The sequence below is a fragment of the Elaeis guineensis genome, chromosome 9 (assembly GCF_000442705.2).
Source record: "Elaeis guineensis isolate ETL-2024a chromosome 9, EG11, whole genome shotgun sequence".
NCBI lineage: Eukaryota > Viridiplantae > Streptophyta > Magnoliopsida > Arecales > Arecaceae > Elaeis > Elaeis guineensis.
Genome location: NC_026001.2, coordinates 49,676,355 through 49,698,395, shown reverse-complemented (window position 1 = coordinate 49,698,395; position 22,041 = coordinate 49,676,355). Strand labels below are relative to the sequence as shown.

Here is a 22,041-nt window from a genome sequence, read left to right as displayed (position 1 = left end):
GCCAAACAATAATGGTTACTGTTCATGATCAGTTAGTCGATCAAGTATCAGACTTAGTCGACCCACTGAAGTGAGCCGACTCAGTTCAGGGGTGAGCCGATCTAATTTTCAAAACAGAAAATTTTGCATAAAAAATAATGTAAAATTATTTTATAAAATTGAAATGATTTCAATTAAAAATTTTAACCCGTGTTAATGCTATACTTAATTAAGAATTAAGAAATATATTTTAGATCTAAAATTGTGATTAAAGATCTAATGACATTATGTAAAATATAGGACATGGGTTAGCTCAAATCAGATCCTTTTAATTGGATTAGACCTAAGGTTAGAATTAAAAATTTTAATGGACTAAAAAGAGTAGTTGATCAAATCTAACCAATAGTTGATTTTGATTAGATCAAGGATACTCTATATCAAACACAATAGTTGTAGTTGGTCGAGCTCATATCTTTGATTAAACCAAATAAACCTTGATTGAGGCTCAATGATTGAGCTCGAGTCATTGAGCTGATTAGATCGTTAAGTGACTCAAGTTGACCCATATCGTTAAGATTAATCAGTATGACTGATTTAGGTGCCCTGAACCAACTTGTCTCTAGTCCTTCTCATGACTTGGTGAAGTTAGTAAGATGGTTTATGACTTGCTGGTTGGACCAGCTAGTCTCTAATCCTTTTCATGACTTGATGAAGTCAATGGGAGGATTTATGACTTGCAGATCGACTGATGTGTTATAAAATATATTAACCAAATCCTCTAAATTATTAGGTCCATAAAATGAGCTAGTTATGAGGATAACTAAATCATAGCCTCCCATTAAGATGCATAATAATACGTCGAATATTCTAAATAAGCATTGGAGGGGCCACACGCCTGATGTCTATTAGGTATTGAAATTATCATTCATCATATGACCATTTTGTTGTCCTTCAGATCAATGGTCAGGTTGGTCGAGCCACACTCAGACCTGGACATTCGTTTGCTGGATGCACTTGATGTAGTCATGTTAATGGTTGGACCTAACCGAATTGTTCAGTGGAGGCGCCACACACCTGCTGAAGAGATATCTGGAGCAAAATCTGATTGCTAGAAATTGTTTGGAAAAACATTTGGTTGGAAACCAACCTATGGATGCATTAGGGTTGGCCAAGTTACACTCGGATCCGAATGCAGTCTGTGTGGATTCTAGTACCTACTAAGGAATTAAAATAATTCTTCGAATTGGAGGTAGAGACTACCAATTCGTATAAAATAGTGAGAGAACCTTTAGACCAAAGTCCAAATCTTTAAGCTTAAAATAGTTCATATACTGATAGGTCAATTGTTCTCTTTTCAGAAATGGTTAGCAAATTGTCGCTCTGTTCACTGTTAGACAGTGACAACATTATCGGATCTAACTTCGATAGCCAGCATCAAAAATTAAGCATAGTTTTTTAACTAAATTGATCAAGAAGTCTAAGGCTAACCCAAACAGGTTAAAAAAAAAATCAGCAAATGATTGCTGGTCAAGATAGTTATATAATAACTTCTTGAAATTTCTCTATTGATAATACTACTATCTGGATATAAGATACCGATAGTACAAGTTATGTTTGCAAATAGTTGTAAAAGACTTCAAGATAGTAAAAAGTTTGGAACGACAAGAGACTCCTGAATATAAGAGATGAAAGTCTGTTCCAATCTTAACATTAGGAACCGTTGAGCTTGTTTTCAATTCTGAAGATGTCATTTTAAGTGATTGTCACTACTGTCCAATCTTATTGATGATATTAATAAAAATGATTATTGCGATATTATTGTGAATGATACTGCAATAATGAGTGAACAATTGAAAATGACATAAACTAAGTATCATAGTTTGTTAGTATAAAGTACACGTCTAACTAGCACCCTAGATTAAATAATGCCACTGAAGCCTGTCTTCAGCATAATTGACTTAGTTACCTTTTATTGAAAAGGGTGAACGAGCCAATAATATTCTAAGCTTAATTCATATTAATGTATTTGCACTCATGAACATAAATACCAGAGGGTTTACTACTTCATTAAAATCTCTGACGACCTATCTTGGCATTGGTGCGTCTTGCTTATAAATTATAAGTCCGAATCGGTTGAAATATTTAAACGATTCCGTAATAAGGTAGAAAAACAAACTGCAAAGAGAATTAGAACTCATCGATTTGATCGATGAAGTAAAAACCTTTACAGTAAGTTTTTGACATATCTTGAAAAGAATTGGATTCTCTTTCAATGGACCTCTCTTGGGACATCACTGTTTAAAAAGATGTCTGAAAGGAGGAATCGAGCTGGTTCGGTCCACTGTGGGTTTGCTAATCTGTCTAAGGTTATATTTTAGAGACTACTTGATATATGTTCAAGAACGTTCCGAGCAAATCAGCCACCAAAACTCCATATGAGATATGAACTTGGATAATTCGATGCTCTCTTACCTTAGGGTTTAGAGGTGTCGAGCTTTCTGAAACATTCACAAACCGACTAGTTTGGATCTTGATCTGATAAATATTATATTAGGGATATTTCTTCTATCTTCCTAATGGACATAAGATGTTGATGAATCTTAAGGCATTCCTTTTGGAAAAGAAATTTCTTGATGAAGGAACTAATGCCATTAAGACCAAACTTGATGAACTTGATAGGTAGAGGAACCGACTCTGACACAAACCAACAGAATCGGACTTGATTAGATCAAATCCGAAGCCCGATGTAAAGGCATCCTTGAGTAGATACGGTAGAGTATCATATTAGCCGAACAGATACTTCGATTTTTAGATTCAGGATGGGGATTTGATCTCCCTTACGAATGCCATATAGGGATCTAACTTTAAGAAGTGGCTTGGAGCCATTAAATCTAAAATGAAGTCCATGAAGATCGACGATATATGGACATTCGTTGATTCACCTAAAAGGGTAAGACCCATAGGGTGTGAGTGAATTTTAGATGGATAAAAGAAGCAGACGAAAAGGTGGAGACCTATTAATTCTATCCGATTGCCAAGGATTTCATCAAAGTTGTAGTGTTGACTATGATAAGATATTTTTCCTTCTGGCAATCTTTAAATCCATTCGGATTGAATCAAGCTTCTCTGAGTTGGAACATACATTTTGAACGTATGACTTTGTTGAGAACGAAGCAAAACCCTATATGTACAAATAGGCTAATAGTTCTATAATAGTATTCTTTGTGTTGTTTAGGATGAAATTTTCTTAATCGGAAATGGCATCCCTACATTACAGGAAATAAAAGCTTGGTTGTCATCTCTATTCTTCATAAAGATTTGAAAGATTATGAGAACCATCCTTAAGTATTTATGAAATACAAAGGACCAATGGCTCATTTATGGAGAATCTAACTTAAAACCTATGAAATATTGATTCTAGTTTCTAGTCGGATCGAAATGACAATATTGTGTTAGGTTATATTTTTATCCTAAAAAGAGAAGTGATGTGCTGGAAAGATTCCATGCAGTATTCAGTAGCCTATTTTATTTGCGATACGAAGTTCTTTGTGGCATTTGATGCTGTTAAAGAAATTGTTTGATTATGAAAGTTCATTAGCAAGCTTGAAGTAGCACCCTTCATTGATGGTCCAGTCCTTCTGTATTGACAGCAGTATTGGAGCTATAACTCAAGCGAAAGAACTGATATTCCATCTGAGAACCAAACACTTTCTGCATTGCAATCACCTTATCTGAAAGATTAAGGTAAAGTCGACTTTAGAAAGATCGACTGAAAGGAGAACTTGGCCGACCCATTGACTAAGGCAATCGAATCTAAGGAGATCGATGATCATAAATAGAAGATGGATATTTGATACCGATCTAATTAGCCTTAGTCCAAGTGAGAGTTGTCGGAAAATGTATCCTAAAACCAATCATCTAAGTTGTAGATGATTATGCTCCATACATGTATATGAATTATAAAATGATAAATGTTATATGGCAGATTCATCATAAGGAATACATCTTCCTAAATAGAACTCATATGTTATGATAAAGTCCTTGGAGCTACTGCTAAAATGATAAAAGAGAATTTATCGTGCGACTCTTAAATCCTGCTCATGACCAAATGATACAATTGTTACAAGAACGATAATTGTATCGAGTGTAGATCGTTGTGTCATATTAGTTGGTTGTCTTCTTAACCAAGGCGTGATGACACGGATATGGCATACGGATGATATGTAAGAGTATATTTTACTGAGTGTGACCACCTCCGGAGCACACTATAGTCAAGGGTTACTCTGATGGGATATGGATATAAGTGTCCCTCTGACCTGACTGTCTTGATGACTTGCAAGCAACTCATTGTGCTTTGGTGCCAAACTATCCGAATTTCTAATTCGATGACGGAAGATTTTTTGGTACAATCAAGTACTTGTGAAATCTGAGTGCGAGTCAAAATGGGATTGACCGCTTCAAGTAAAATTGAAGATGATGCATCACTATATTTCAATTCAGCAAAATTTTGGCCAAAATAGTCCTAATGAGTCACAGGATTTTTGAGATTGAGACAATGTGGACCACTCATCCAGAGTTGATAGTTTAACCCTAAGTCGTCCTTGAGCATCGAGAGTCAAAGGGATGAATTATACGGTAACTATATCCACGTGAGTTCTAGAGTGTGACTGAGCATACATTCGGCCTATCCGAACGTCGGATCTCATTACCAGATAGTTACATCGATTGATACAGAAATTATTCTTGTGCTACCGACTTAGGTTCGAACCTATGGGGTCACACATATAGAAGTACCTGTCTGATCAAATGACTGATCGACGATTATGAATCATTGAAAGATTTAATTATCAATATGATTGATGATTAATCCTGTGCAAAGATTGCAATAAATTATTTACTAATGATTGATAAATTAGATGAACAATTAATTGATAATTTGATTGTTATTGACTCAATTTGATTGAGCAATGGGGATTGGATCAGATCTAATTGAATTGGATTCAATTAGGTTTGCTTTGGATTGATTGGATGCAGCCCTAATGGATAACAGAGCTTGTTCCAATTGATCTAAGGGATGCAAATTAAATTTTGAATTGAGTAAAATTTAATTTAATTTGATTTAGGTTTGATTGGATCAAACCCTATTGGATAATAGGCTTGATTGAATCAAACCCTATTGATCAATAGCTTCCCTGATATCCATTAAGATGAAAAGAATTAATCCCTGGATTGATGAGGTTTTTAATCTAACTAATTTCCTAATTGGATTAGGACCTAAGTGGTATCATAATTGGATTAGGACCTAATTAGTTGGTTTTTATAACTAATTCCTAAATTGATTAGGATTGGATCCAAAAATTAGTTAGAATTGGAACAAAATTTATGAGTCCTATTTGGAATAGGACTTAACCAACTCCCTAAACCCAATGTATTTAAGTTTTTCCGTGCCACATCTCCTTTTTATCGTGAGATATCCATGCCCCAAAAAGGATGTGCGCCCCTTGCTCTCTTCTGTGAGAAAACATGCGCCTCTCCCCTCTCCAAGTCGCCAAAAGAAGGGAGGGGGCGTCTAAGAGTTGGACGCCCCAAATTTCACACATTTAAGCCTTCTTCTCCAACCCCTTTTGAAGGGATTTTGTGAGGCTTTTGCCACTGGTTCTTAGGCGTCAAAGAGAGGCTCCTCTGCTAATTTTACAGTAGAAAATTGGAAAAAGTTCTTCCCAACAAGAGGTAGAGAAGGAAAGAAAAAGATCTTTCTAGTACGCAGCCTTGGAGAAGTTCTTCTCACATATTTTTTCTTTATTTTTTCCTAGTGTGAAAATCAGATTGGATCTGATTTTTAATATGAGCATTTAGAGAAGAAATATCAAAAAAATCTGATTGGATGTTTGGGACTTCCTAAGGTTCCAGATCAAGGACAAAAGGGAGAAGAAAAGAGGAAAATAATTTTTCACTTCTAGGACTTAGGATTTCATGTTATTTTCTGTATGTGAAATCAGATTAGATCTGATTTTCATCATAGAAAATCAGAGAAGAAAAGTTCTTCTTAAAGGTGTAAAAGAAAGAGAAAAATTCTCTCTTATGCACGGAAGAATTGAAAAGAAAAGATTCTTCTCTTGATCTCTATCGTAGAGATTTGATGTGTGGATCTAGAAAAAAAAGAAGTGGATCTCCTTGTTCTTCATGTTCCTCTTAGATTAGCCAACAAAAGGTGTCTTCGCGAGCTAGCACTCTCGGAGAGATCAATCAGCACAAGAACTTCGTGTGGATACCTGTAGAAACTAGAGGCGTGTGCAGCTGCTGAACATCATGAAGAACCAACTATCATGAATTTCGGATGTGGTGATCTGCTACCCACGCTCAGGTATGGAGTTTTGAACTCAATTTATATTTTAGATATGATCTAAATATAATATAGATGTGATCTATATTTACTGAATTTTTTATTTCAGATTTATATATATACATATTAGTTCATGTCAGGGTTTGTCGTACCGGGCTGAACCGTCCGGTACGGGGCGTACCGAGCCGGATCAGTCCCTTACCAGTCCAGTTCGGACCTATTTTTCGGAAAACGACCCCGAACCGCACCGAACCATCCGGTTCGGTGCGGTTCGGGCCCGTACCGTCCTAAATCGGACGGTATAGCTCGATTCGCCATCGGTTCGGGGTGAACCGAATCATATCGTCCAGGGGACCATTTCACATAGGGGAGGAAGGTGGGGGCCTTTTCACATGGTTGGGAGGAGGGAGGGGGGAGAAAATGGGCATGGCCCACTTCACATGGGGGGAGGGCCTGGTGCTTTAATAAGCACCAGGCCTTCGGTGTTCTCTGAGAGTTCTCAGAGAACACCCATGGCCGTGGGCAACTTAATCGTTGAGACCTCCAAAAAATTAGAAAAGAAGGCAAAATTTCGTGAAATTGGAGTGATTTGAGAAGAGGCTGATCTTTGACCGGAGGTAAAATAATCTGTTATTTTGTTAGTAAATATTTTTTTTTTTATTTTTGTTAGAAATAGGATAAAAATGAGGTAAAATAAAAATAGGAAAAAATCATGCCAAAATCTTATGATTTTGGTATGATTTAATTATGTGATAGATCTTTGGAAGATCTACACGATAACACCAAAATTATTAATTTTCGTTAATTATATATTTTTTAAATATTTATTTATTTAAAAATTAAAAAAAATTAAAATTTTAGAAAAAAAATTAAAGTTTGAGAATCATGTTTAAATGATTCAAGCTACTTAAATCTAATTTCAATTTTTTTTCAAATATTTAAAATTAAAAAATTATTTTTTTAATTATTTAAATTAAAAATTTTAATTATAAAATAAAAAATATATAAAAATAGTGTTATATTTTAGTTAATTTAAAAATATTATTTGAAGCATATAACATATTTATTTTGAATTTATAAGTTTTAAAATAATTATTAAAATTATTTTAAAATTATATATAATTATTTTAATTATCATTAAACTATCGTGATTTGTTATGCTTGCATATATTTTAATTATATATATATACTGTGGACGATCTTGCATGTGGAGTAGGATCCATGGATGTATCTGGATCATCCTCGCATTATGGATCCTATTATCCACAGCCACCTTATGATCCATATGCATATGGTGCATCCGAGGCATCATCTTCTAGTGGTTACTATCCTATGCAGCCTGGAGTATCTTACGGATCAGATTTTACTATTGACATATTTGCATGGGCTCCTCCACAACTGTACCATCATCTCGAGGATACTTCTCAGAGTCAAAATTTTAGCGAGAGGTCTGAGATGTCTTACAATCCAAAGAGGATGCCTTATGAGATGATGAATATTCGAGAGTACGATGCAGCTTGGCTAGAGGATTGGACTGATATCCCTTCAGACTATGTTGATGATCCAGACATCTACGAGCATCACAGACACTCGACAAGAAATTAAATGCAGAGTACATCTTAAGATTCGTATATCAGTTATTGCATTTTGTACTTAAATATTTAGATACATTTTAATGCGTATTTTATATATTTTTTCTTTAGTTTTAAGATGACATAGTTGAAATATAATGTAAATATATGTTTGAAATTTTGGATCAAGAGTCTTTGTACCGTAACCTAACTCCAAATTGAACCCAAATATGTCAATAATATGCAATATAATACCATATTGAGGTTGTATTTATCAATTATTAACTTCAAAAATTCAAAAAAAAATTAAAAATCAAAAAAAATATTGTGTACCAGTACGCCTAGGCGTATCGTGTGTCAGTACGGTACGATATCGGTACTGTACCATACTGGTCCGGCACTGATATATCATCCGGTACCGGTACAGCGAACCTTATCATATCATAGATCCTTCTTGGTTGTTTTAGATTTGATCTATGTATTATAAATTAAATTGTTTAATCTCTGTATATTCTGCTGCAAAATTTTAAAAATGCATGTACAAAACCGTCACGCTTCCCTTCAAAGATAAAAACCTATAAAGCAAGACCCATAACGAAATGTTATAGTCAATGCGAAGGCATTAACTATCGGGAGGCTTTCGCCTATGACCACGTTGAAGTCCATCCATATTGCTTACTATCGCAGCATATTATGATTATAAGATTTGATAGATGAATGTGAAAACTGCTTTCCTAAATGAATAACTTGATGAAGATATCTATATGGAGCAGCCTCTGGATTTCACTTTTAATGATAGAGATTACAAGGTCTACAAGCTGTAAAGATCTATATATGAACTAAAACAAGCATCTCGTAGTTGGAACACTCATTTCAACGATGTAATCAAATCATTTGATTTCATCGAGAACGAGGAACCGTGTTTATAAGATCAGTGGGAATGCAGTCATGTTCCTCGTATTATATGTGGATGACATCCTTCTAATTGAAAATGATGTTCCTATACTAACTTCGATTAAAATATCGTTGTCTAAAAATTCTCCACGAAAGATCTTGAAAAGGCATCCTATATTTTAAGAATAAAGATCTATAGAGATAAATCTAAAAGAATGCTGGATCTCTTATAGAAAATGTACACAAAGGAGCTGTTAAAAAGGTTCAGCATGAAAAACTCCAAGAGAGCTTTTACCCCTTAGGGATGGAATTCATCTCTCCAAAAAGATTTGTCCCAACACAGCTGAGGAGATTCAATGCACGAACAAGATCCCTTATGCTTCAGCTATTGGGAGCCTCATATATGCCATGCTATGTACATGGCCTGATATATCCCTTGCTATAAGTATCACAAACAGATATCAGTCAAATCCAGACAAGTACTAGACAGCTGTGAAGAACATCCTTAAGTAATTGAGAAGGACTAAAGATTTGTTCTTGATCTTTGGAGGAGGATGAGAGAGTAGAAGGATACACTGACTCAGACTTTGTCTAATATTGATAATAAAAAATCTACATCAGGATGTATGTTCTTGTATGATGGTGGATCAATAAGTTGAAAGAGTTTCAAACAATCAATCATTGTAGACTCTACTATGGAAGCTGAATATATCGCTGCCTTAGAAGCTATAAAGGAAGCCTTCTTATTCAAAAGTTTATTGCGAAACTTGATGTCATGTCATCAGATGCCATCACACTATACTGCAACAATAACGGCATAGCCTTTGCTAAGGAGCCCATGTCTCATCAGAAGTCCAAACACATTGAGCGACAGTATCATATCAAACGTGACTACCTCGAAAAAAACTATATCGAGGTACAAAGAGTAGACTCCACAGATAATGTGACAGACCCACCGACTAAGCCACTTAGCTAATAGAAGACTGAAGCCCACCTTAAGAACATGGGCTTAGGTATATGGCAAATTGACTCAGTGCAAGTGGGAGATTGTTAGATGTATGCTGTAGAAGCCAATCTGACTGACACATTTATTCTTTCTAGAATATGTTTTGTACTTGACCTTCTTATTTATTAATAAAATTGGATAGTTTATTTTCATTTATGTTGTGTATGTATCCATGAATCGTCCAATGAATTAATAAGATGATAACACATTCTCAAAAATAAAAAATTTGATGCATGTGTCATGGGTGATTAATTTCTAAATTACTCCCGATTGATGGATTATCACGGAGACGGTGATTGATCTAGTAAGATTGATGCACGGATCGCTTTTCTTTGGATAAATGAGTCTCGAATGTACAGTGTAGGAACATTGGAGCGAGAATGCATGTGGTTGCTAGAAATAAGAATACCAAACATGACCAACACGAGAAGTCACTCGATGTCTACTTACTCATCAGTGACTCTGAATGCTAAGTGGTATGACTAGTTCTTTGACTTACAGTACTTCGACTATTCACAATGAGATTGTTGTAATTTGACTGTACATACACTTAGTCCCTAGCCATATAAATCCTTGCGATGCATGTTGGCTGTAGTAGGTTCATTGTAGTAGGATGTGTACTTAAATGAGATCTATCAATCTTGATAGATAAGGAGCAGTCCTATGTGATTTATGAGAATGAGTTCTGAAGACCATGACCATACTAGTGTGAATAATGAAAAAGAATTTCCATAACATTTTACAGTATGAACTCGAATTGAATAAATCTCATATATAACAGATAATAGATTTTGATAAGTTTTCCATAACCTCTATTTTGTTGGGACTCACAATAGAAGAACTGTATCACACGATAACTACACCTAGCAATTCAATTCCTTCCGTTCTGCTAGATTGCCACTATATACTGCTGGGCGTCACTGGTGGATTGCAAAATCAATGAGAATTATTTAAATGGTCAATAATTCTCATTGAAAGGAGTTTCGATGATATTAATATATATCTTACTACCAGATAGAATAAAACCTTAGGATCATACATAAAAGAGATTCTGACTGATAGAATAGTTGAATTATGATTTCGAATCGCTGAAAGATTCGATTATCAATAGGACTGATGATTGGACTGATTTGTAAAAGTTACAAGAGAGGACTTGCTAACAGTTAGTGAGTTAAAGGAGCACTTATTGGCAATGGTTTACTATATTATTTGATTTGATCAAATAATTGAGATTGAGTCCTAGTTAAATTAAATTAGGATTTAATTTGATTGGATTTGATCTGAGTTTGAGTCAAATTGAGTTTCATAGGTCTAAAAGGATTTGGACTCAATAAGTATTTGACTTATTAAGAAACCCAAACCAGTTTGAATTTGACTTAACCCTTGGACCAAGTATTGGACTTGGTCTAAGAGAGATCATGCCACATGGAAACTCCCATGCCAAGCCAAAAATTACTATAGAGATTGGTTTTTGCGGTGAGAAAGAAAGCGCCCAAGAGTCCTGCTTTTTGACTCTATCTCACGCCCCAAAACACTTACCCCTAAACCCTACGTGTTGGTATTTAGCAAGATGGGTTAGCACCTACTCAAATCAGATAAGAAGAGAGATTGGCGTGAGAAGAGAAAGGTGCACGCAAGAGAAGATAAAAAAAAATCTGGGCGCGCTCCATCTTTGACGTCTCTTTTCCTTCCTTTTCCTAGTGTGGCCTCCACGGAGTTGGATGCCCAAGCCTCACACCCCATCCCCTCTTTCCTACATCCTTCTCCTCCTGATCTCTATTGTTCTCTTAGAAGAGAAAAAGGAGAATAGATTCAGCATCCAAAGAGTGATCTCTGCAAAAAAGCTAGCATCCCGATGGATCAAGATCTCCTGATCAAATCGATCTCGTATGGATACCTGTAAAGACCGGACGTGTGTGAGGCTTCAAAGGAGCCTTCAAGACATCCACGATCATCGAATCGCAATGAAGATCTATCCGTACAAGGTGAAGATCAGATCTTCCTCTCTTTTATTTTTATCTTAATCTTAAACTATAAGGGATCTTGATATTTAAGAGATGCAATCTCTTGCATGCTTGTTTAAATTAAAAATAGTTTTAATTTCTGTTCTTTCCACTACATTTTTAATTTTGTATCTTGCATGAAATCGGATTTCCTTCATCCTAGCCTCATAAGCTGCACCATGGGAATCGGAAAGCAATAGCATAACATGAAATGAAAATATTAGAACATTAGTGGGATAGGAACAATAGGAAATAACAATGCATAAGGAATTTAATATGTCCTTAAGGGAACATATCGAACACTTAGTTTGGATGGAAAGGATAAATGTGTCACTTTTAGTATAGGTAGTAGAAACACCTAATAAAGGATATGCAACCCATTGATGTCAAATTTAACAACAAATATTTGGAACAACTAAACCTCCAAATGCAGCTTTCTACCTTCTAAAACATCAAAATCTAAAATCAAAGCCGTGTGTCCCTACTGCATCAGACAAGGCGTGAAGGGATGTGGCAACAATCCAGCCTTCAATCTTCTTTATCTTCTTTTTGGTTAATTGTTTGTTCAAACTAAGCAAATCAAACATCTAGCGATCAGAATACTAACCAGCAAAATCTACAAGTACTCTGAGATCTGAAACTATGGCATCCATATCCCCAGATTATACTGCACAAATTTTTAGACCAAAGACATACATGCCTTATATCCTTTTCGCTATCATTGCTTAGTAGAAAAACAACTTGGTTAGTGCACTAAGCTGACTCAGTTCCAAACTGGTAACTTTGGAATTAGGTCCAACCCACTAAACAAAGTTTGGTAGGTCTTTTTTCCTTTTGAATTCTACAAGACACATTCACCTATGCAATCAAATTAAAATTGGGAAGAGACTTTACAAAGAGGTAAATACCCTAGAATGGTGCACAACTACAAATTACAACTTGCATACCTCATCCAATTAAATTTGGGTCAGCAGATGCATCCAAGTTTTACATTTAATTATGTACCATGCACATTATTTGTCCGACCAAGCATCATCAAATAGTAGAAAACTACTTCATTTAGGTGCTCTTTAGGACCTGGTTTGGTGTTGACCTAAGAATTGATTTTGATAATCACAAAATATTTGTGAAGGGTACTAATAGCCACACATCTTTGAAGTGGTTTAAAAGTTTGTTTCAAGGATGCCCAAGAAATTTGAGCTGATAAAGATGCATGGAGAAGGCCAAAGGCTTGATTATTTCCAACTTGGAGATAAGGATGGCGGTTTTTGGAAGCTTCAACAACATAGAAAGATGACTTCGCATAGATAGGAGGCAATTTCATGGTGTTCGGTGGTCAACAACATGAAAAATCAGCGACCTAGACATCAAGGGCTGACCTCTAGAGCTCAAGAAGCAACCCCTAGGTCATCCCCTTCCAAAATGGGACGTTGACACACTTGGCATGCCGTAGGGAACGACACTAGTGTCGACCCCTATTGTGCCACAAGGTAGAAATAGAGAGCCCACCCACTATTTTTCAACAGGGGACGACTGTCTTGATAGGCCATAATGTTAGCTTTTGAACCCAAAGAAGATGCAATTAATGCTCCTCAACCACTCACCAACAGTCTAAAAAAGCTAGCATTGATTTTCCATCATCCATTAAGCTTAAATAGGCTTCAAGAGGAGGGAAAACACATCAAGAATCCAAGCGAAACTACTTCAAAAGAGATGGAAGCATTCATCACAAGAAACATTCACTCCAACCACCACTTCCAAGTGCTTTCATTGCTCTTCTCCAACTGAAAGGTGCATTCAAGAGGCTTCTTCATTGATATGTAAAGTGCTTTAATTGTTATATTGTGCTCATTAAAGAGTTTTGATTGTTTTCATTGCTTCACTTTTGTACTTATGCGTACAAGTTTTGGGTTTGCTCATGCTTGAAAAATGAGTAACTAGCATGGAAAAAGCTAGGATGCTTGGTCAGTGAGATCCGACTTTGTAATCAATTGAGAACGATCAATGGACTGAATATTCCCAAATTGGGAGCTTGAGTGGATGCACATGCTGGATTTGGCACCAAACCACTATAAACTATTGGTGTTTGCAATGCTTTGATCTCTTAGCTTGCTTGCTTGCTTTTTTATCTTGCATATCTCTTATACTTGCCACTGCACATCACTTTGCACCTTGAAAAATTAATCTGCTGTTGCACATAGCACTTAAAAATTTTGGAAAAGCTAACTCACCCCACCCCTCTTGTGTTACTTAGCTGGGCAAAATTTCGTAAATGTTTCAATGCAAAAGCCAGTCCATTAATCATGATCAGATGATACAGAAAAATATGTTGAATCTATATGTTAACTAGCTTATGGAGATCAAGAACCAGAACAAGCTGAATGATTTGAAAATGATATAGAAAAGTCAAAAGTATAGACAAAACATTCCTTTCACACATCAAATTGAGGACTCTATCTTATGACTGACAGAAAAAAATGAAATGTTTCCTCCATGGTAAAAGTACAGATGGAAAAACTGTTACCAGGAGTTTCTTTTCTCTTCAAGATATGATGTGATGATATGGGAGACTGATATTCATCATACTGCCACAAGATATCGCTAACAAGAATTGATGGACTGCAGTAAAAATAAATGATGATCAAGAACATGGGATAAATTGAACACATAGCAAAGTTGGCACAAAGGGTGGGATCAGTCAGTGACCAACAAAACAAAATCTAAATGTATGACAAAACAGAAGCAACAAATACAGAAACCTTTGAAGCAGTAAAAAAGATTACATTGAGTTCAAATGTCGCAAAAAAAACAAATAGATGCATTTGCAGAAAAGCTAAAAGAGCATTCAACAATACAAAATGCATATTCAAATTCAAACAAGTGAGCAAAATTATATATATGAAGAACCAATTAGAATCGAGAAAAATAAAAATGCAGCAAGCATCATCAGTTGTGAAGCATTAAGTAGATCAACAAAATATCTTCAAGCAATCACAGTAAAGTTGTTTATACTTCGTTTCAATAGTTCCATGAATTAGCTCATAAAGAAGTAAAAGAAAAATTTATGCATTCATGGCAGCCATGTTAGAGAGATCATGGAGAACTACAGAAAACTGAGGGGCATCGTATCCCAATTTCTGAAAGTTGGCACTCCTTATGGAAATCAGCAACCAGACTCATGAGTTTAGACATGTTAATTTCCATTTACATCATAAGTTGACCAACTCATAGAGTAAGTTATTCAAACAAACATCAACTTTGTCAAGCATTTGGAAGTTATGCATAAAAAATATTATAAAATTATGCATGAAGATGACTCCTAAAGGAAGTCATGAATGGAGATTACCAAAATAGGTTATGCAGGGAGAGAATAAGTCTATGGCCATAATGTACTCTGCTGGTAAGGTATGGAACCAAGGTTCGGTTCAAAATGAGCTAAACCAGTCCGTACAAGTACAAACCAAGCAAGAAATGGACCCGTATTGCTGGATTATAGTCAGTACCATGGCCACAAGTGAGAAAAACTGGTGGGAGCTTATCTTGGTAGAGGGCAGTTCGGCCCGGAACGGCATTCCAGTACTGGGCACCATATTGTACCACACCCAATTGTACCAATACTGAACCATACCACTACAATTCCAGGTACCATTTTTCCGAAGCTTGATTGGGGCCCTTCACTAGGAAAACTATCAAAGGATCCTCTACACCCAAAGTATAAAATGCCAATGCACCATATTATCCTGTATGTTGCATGTATCAATCCATATCGACATAGATGTATCGTCCATGCTAGTGAACCAAGAGTAGTAGTGTACCATTCTTACATACTGGTTTGCGACCAATATGCCGCTGCACCATGAGATCCGAAACCTTGTCTATACCTCACTTCTAATGACTTTCATGCCAATAATGCTTCTTAAGAGTCTTTTATCCTTTAATATTATAGTAGATTTGAAACATAGATTCTCAAGCATTTGTTGTTTGTAATATTTTAACCCTCTCAACTTGTTTTGGATTTGCATTCTTTCCATCTTCTCCAATTGCTTGTATTTGTAACCTTTTAAAAGAACACATCATAGTTCAACTGATAGTTGATTTTATCATTTTATCTACCAACCACAATGAATTTGAAAAAAGCCTGACATAGATCCAAATAATCAGTCCAATTCTACTCAAAATCATAATCGTGGCATACTAGGCATTCCAAGAAATTCCATTGGAAACAATTTTATATCTTCATCTAAAGCAACAACTTGAGTTAGAGACCTTCCTCTACATGGCTTTCTTGGGAATTGACTTTAACAATGAACAGCTTCAAATTGAATGATATTTCTTTGAAACTTAGCATCTAAAGTTTTCTACCAAAGAGCATTGCTCCTGCAATAACATCAGTTTGGCATCTCACTTCAACAACCACTTCATATGGACTGCCTTACTGTTATTTTATTTCCTTTGGAGAACTCAACTTCCGAATTCAAAACCAAACTCATTCCCATGCCCACATCATTCACATAGGTAACTGCCAAAGTGAAAATCAGAATGTATATATGAAGGTTCATAGCAACGTTCACCATCTTAATACCAGACCCTGTAACAGTAAAATTCTATTATAATGTCGCTACACAGTTCGGTACAATACGATAGAATTAATACAGGATGGTACGGTATACCGGTATGATACCAGTATAGTATGGTACATCACGTATCACCTAGTACAGGATGGTTCAACAAACCATATTTCATAGTCTCAGTACTAGACTGCATACTAATTAGACAATAGTATGGTATTGCACCAGTACCCTACTAGTACACCAAAAAAAACCTTTTTTTTATTTTCAAGGTTTTATACTGAGTGAAAAATAGGTTTCTGTGAGCAATTTTTAAATGTAATATATTTTAATTTTTTTACGTTACATGCCTAAAGGAGGGTGCAACTATATAATACATATTAAATTGACTAAGTATAATATGACAATGTAAACTACTCAACCAATAATTGGAAATGCAACATGCATGCATCTGTTCAATTCCCAGTCCAATTCAATGTCCCTCATATATGTTTGGTCACATTCATAGTCGGGCCCTGGGACTTGACTCCGACCTTATTAACGTGCCTCAACAGGATCTTGGTCGCCTATCTATAGCAGATAGCGATGTTGATAATACTGCTTTGTGAGGTACAATGGCAGAAATCCAGAAAAGGACCTAGCAAGGTCTAATCCATGGCCTGACAAAGGCCAGAGAGGATAGTACCTGCTTGAACATGGATGTGGTTTCTCTGCTTCTCGTGGATCAATTCAAACGTTGACTGTTACATAGGCCACCACAAGCCGAGATTATCTGCAAGAGGATCCTGACTGCATTTTTCTTGAGTGTGGGGCTTTTCCACCACAGTGAAACTACCACTCAGCTGTAAATATAAACATAGACATTACCCATCAACCACCAATTTGTAACGACTAATAGGTGAATGAGATCTACTATAGTACCTGGACAAAATAATCTCCTTGAATGGCAACTACACCACTCTCTATGAGAGGATCCTATCCTAAGAACATTTCTTAACACACTCAAGATCCCCTCATCAATGTCCATCTCCAGGACTATATAGATGTACTTCAGGTTGAGGTAGTAAACTACCACAATTTGTGTTTGATTCAATTAGAGTATTAGTAACCTTGTTAAGTATTATTGGCTTTCTACCTAGATGTAAGTCCTTGCTCATCTGAGAATCCCATTTTTCTTGAATGATACTAATGCAAGTAGCAAGATGCACAGAATCAACCTATCTGATCTCTTCACCATCATCAATATAGGATAGAGAGCCCATCTAGGGTATCTCTCGCTGCCAACAACACTAAGCACTCGATAAAGTGGTATAATAGGCTTAACTATTTCCTCGACCCATTTCCAAAACCATTATCTATCACTATCCCCTCCGCACGATGCCCCTGCATGCCATCACAGGTGCATCAACTCTATATCCACTCACCGAGGAACATGACTCAAAATGGTGCTTTCTTCTCAACCAGGCCATCGAATGCAATGTAGTGTTGCAAAGCTGGTAAGTATCGGTCTCAGTATGTCTCTCTTAATGTACTTCCTCATTAGTGCCAACACCTACATGTGATTGCATATGAATTTGGTTATGGCCTAGACTATATTCACTGTTTGTTTCACCCTTCAAAACTTGCCAATATACTTGAGAATCATAACAATGTAGTGGATGACACATCCAGTCCAAAAAATACGCAGCCTTCTTATCATCGACAACTCACCAGCCCCCTTTATACTATGATCTGTTACAATGACCACTTGCAGAACATGCTAATAACCTCCTCCATCAAGCTAGGGATGTGGTCACTATCGTGCACTCCTGCCAAAGCTTCAACTAACTTGTGAACGAATGTCTGAAACAATAAGTTAATGATGTTTCACTTGACTGGATCAACCATCACACATTAATATCAATCCACATACAGGCCACATGTTCCTGTAAGATGCTATCCATGTCATCCTTGTCCTTATCAACTAGCTCGCTGTATACATCCCTCGGGGAATCAACGCTAATCAGCCCTTTATATGACATCGATCATGCTAGGGTAGTAGTTATTGAAAGAAGAGTGCCCTACAAGTCAATCGGATGAGTGATGCGATGGGACTTTTCTTTCAAAACTTCCAACTCGTAATGACAGTTTTTATATGATAATAAAATAAGACATTGATTCACCATTTTGCTACATCTTACTATGTTTAAGATTATGATGAACCCCAAAAATTAAGACAATGATTTTAGGAGATATGAATGGGTCATGCCTGTGAGACCTAAAACCCTCAAACCCTAAACTTAAACATTCCTAATCATGGGAGCATTGAGTCGGAGATCAATGTTTCAGATAGACTAGCACATCCTATGTATGCTCGATGGTGAGAGTGACTGATCTCACTAGCCACTTGTGTGGGGACACTAATATAAGGATGTAGGTACTCATTAGAGAATGAATTCACTGAATTGACTCACCAACAGAGAACATCTTATGGAACCTTACATGCATGTCAAAAGATGATTCTCTAAGTGGGGATTATGCAAGTGATCCTTAGACCTAAGATCACTATGAAATTTTATGCACATAAATCCATATTTTGATTCATACTCAAGCATGGCATTGAGACATGGACGGAACGTTCTGGATATGATAGAGTGTGTATAAAGGTTGTGAGTCGGTCAACAAAAAATCGATTACTCTTATTAAGAAAAAATAACATCCTATGAATTCTCATCTCTAGATGACTCAGAAAAAATCTTTAGGCCAAAAGCAGGATGAAGATTAGAAAGAATTTCTAATACTTTGTCATTGGAGTCATCATTGATTGATAGAAAATCGATATGAATATGTGGTTGAGTTTGATATAATTCCATACTCATGAACATATTCGAGATGCAGGGATAATCAAAAGATTGAATTGCATGGTAACTTGCCACTGAAGGATATATTTGGTATTTTCACTAAATTCCACATCTTCTGGATAGTTATGATACGTTGCTAGACATCAATCTCGACTTGTAGATTCGATCGAATTAAAGAGTTTAATTCGATTACCAATTAGAAAGGGTTCTAATTGCTTAACTCGGATCACTTTAATTCGATCGTCAATTAGAAAGGGTTCTAATTGCTGAACTCAAATTAGCTCATTTTGGACCTTAATCGATTAGGAGTCTAATCAAATTAGGTCAACTTGCATCCAGACCTATTGTTGGCTAGATGTGGAACCCAATGGGTCACATACATAAGAAAATTGGCTGAGGATCCTTTTTGATAAGATTGATTAAAATTTTGGATCCAATCAAGATCTTCGGTAAGCATACTAGCACGTGAGGAAACCCTAGCTCCTTGGGAGATCAGATTTGGTCTCAATCTTTGCTATTTGGCTAATCCAATTTGAGAGGTATTTGGGTTAGGTCGAGCCACTTGGAGGCAGCCCAAACAGAGGCGCCTCAAGCTTTGTTAACGCCAAAAGCCAAGAGTCCATTTTGTTAAGGACTCTTGGCGCATTTTTGAGAGGAGCGCATGCGCTCTCTGCATTTGGCGTGCAGAAGGACCAAGAGTCCTACTTTGGGTCTCTATCCCATATGGCAACGTGATCATATTCTTAACCTCCTTTACACACCTTTTAAAGTATGAAAAAGGGTTTTTAATGGGCATGGAAACTCTTCTGAATGGTTGGCACACGTGTGAGAAAGGATTCATGCATCCCCTAGCGTGAAAGAGTCCTTCTGCCATTCAAATATATTTTGAATGGAATGCTATCTATCAGATAATATGCCTATTTGGGTACACGTTTCAATCGAACATTATCTGAAATTTTTCTAGATTTATCTGATGGCCAGAAGGATGCCTAAAACACCCATATCATGCGCGCATGCGAAAAGAATTAATGCAAGAAGTCGCGACTTCATGTTAAGTTTTCTTCCGATTGGGATATATTCATGCCTCGATTTTTATACCATAAGAAGCCTCATTCAGATGGCTATCCAGGTGGCAAAATCAGATTTATTCTAATTTATGATGAGACAGAAAAGGCATCTCTCTTTTCTGACGAACGTGAAGAGAGGTTGAATCACCGTATCTTATAATTAAGAGTCCTCAAATAAGACTCTTAATTTCTGATACGCTAATTAAGGGACTCGGAGAATAGGCGTATCTGGACCCCCCTGCACTTCCTCTAGATCTATAAATAGGGGGCGGTAGATTGAGTTGATCATTCAGTTCTTACATGCCTTATCCACTCTCTCTCTCCCTCTCTTACAACTCTAGGATTTAGGACAAGACTTGTTCTTTTAAGACAAGCCTATTCCTAATAGCTCTAAAGGTTTAAGAGGTCCAGAAAAAGATGGTCAAATCCAGAAGGAGGTTCTGATAGGACCAGACTCAAGTCTGGAGGAGGGTCTGATCGATTGATGGCTGGTCGAGTTCTAGGGGCTAGAACTCTTGAAGCAAGATTCAAGAAGAAGCACTGTTCTTAAATCAGTTTTCATATGGATCATCGTTGGAGGACGAACACTTGGATGCCTAGTGAAAATTGAAAAAAGCGTTACAGGTATTCCTCTTATCCATATTTATTTTATTATGTTTTGATTACTATAGTCAAAAGATTTTGGGTTCTAGAATTTCAGTGCGCTAAGATGTTTCAAATGAAAATTTTAAACACCTAGACCTTCCACTGTGCTACTGGAATCCAACAGTGGTATCAGACTCTATCTTGATTTATACTATCAAAGGTTGGAATGTTGTCTTGATTGTGATCAAGCTAGAATTTTTGTTTTGATTCAAGTCGGATCATCAGTTAAATCCAATTGAACATCCAAACCCTAATATATCTTAAAGATATGTTTAGATGCATGATATTATGATTATGATCATGATCATGTTAACCTATCCTAGAGATATGTATAGATGCATTGGTTTAATGATTAGTTGTTATGATACAACTATTATAGTGCATCATTGTGTGATGATTAAATTTAGTAGTTGCTATTTATAATCCATTTCTTCATCATTCTGAAATAAGATTGTCCTAGCATAATAGGGTTATCCGTAATGCTGTAAGGTTGTCCAACAATGATGAATCATTTATGTTTCACATGGCACAATATGAATGCTTGTATGTATTAGTGTCATGAATTAGGATGTGCATGAGACCGTTAAAGCCCTCAAAAAAATTATATTAAGTCGTAGTATTGGAAACCAATAGCTAACCAATTTTTTAATCGATTAATCGATTGGTGTCTAAAAAGCATTTCAAGTATCGTGATTATTTAATTGGTTCCGTTCGCTGACCTAGCCACTTTATTGATATCTAAGGAAAGCAATGGGGGGCCCCCACCAATCTTAACACTTTTCTGATCAATTGGATTAGTCTGAATCTTAAATTTGGGTTGCTCAATGTTTGACACACTACATATGCCTTCCTTCATACTAAGCCAATACCCTGTCAAAAATCATAGTAGATTTGTTATGATATCTACAAAGCTTGCTATGGGGATTGATGTGAGGTTGTCTTGATGCATTATAGATGCTTTACGACATATTTGGATATATTGCTTTGTTGTGATATCCACAAAGACAGTATTTTTCAGATATGACTGTATGGAAATGAAGGGTCTGACTTAACTAAAATATCATAGTTTGTTGTGATATCCACAAAACTATGAGTGTTTTAGAGGTAAGAATTATGTTGAGAATT

General features: G+C 36.2%; 1 protein-coding gene across 1 annotated transcript in view; it reads right to left on the bottom strand.

Moving 5' to 3' along the window:
* Positions 1–22,041, bottom strand: part of LOC105032990 (uncharacterized) — an 83,639-nt gene that overhangs the window by 25,530 nt on the left and 36,068 nt on the right. Inside the window, exon 5 of the mRNA XM_010907600.3 lies at positions 14,321–14,415. Within this exon, the coding sequence (XP_010905902.1) occupies positions 14,321–14,415 (95 nt within the window). The remainder of the gene's footprint in view (positions 1–14,320; positions 14,416–22,041) is intronic.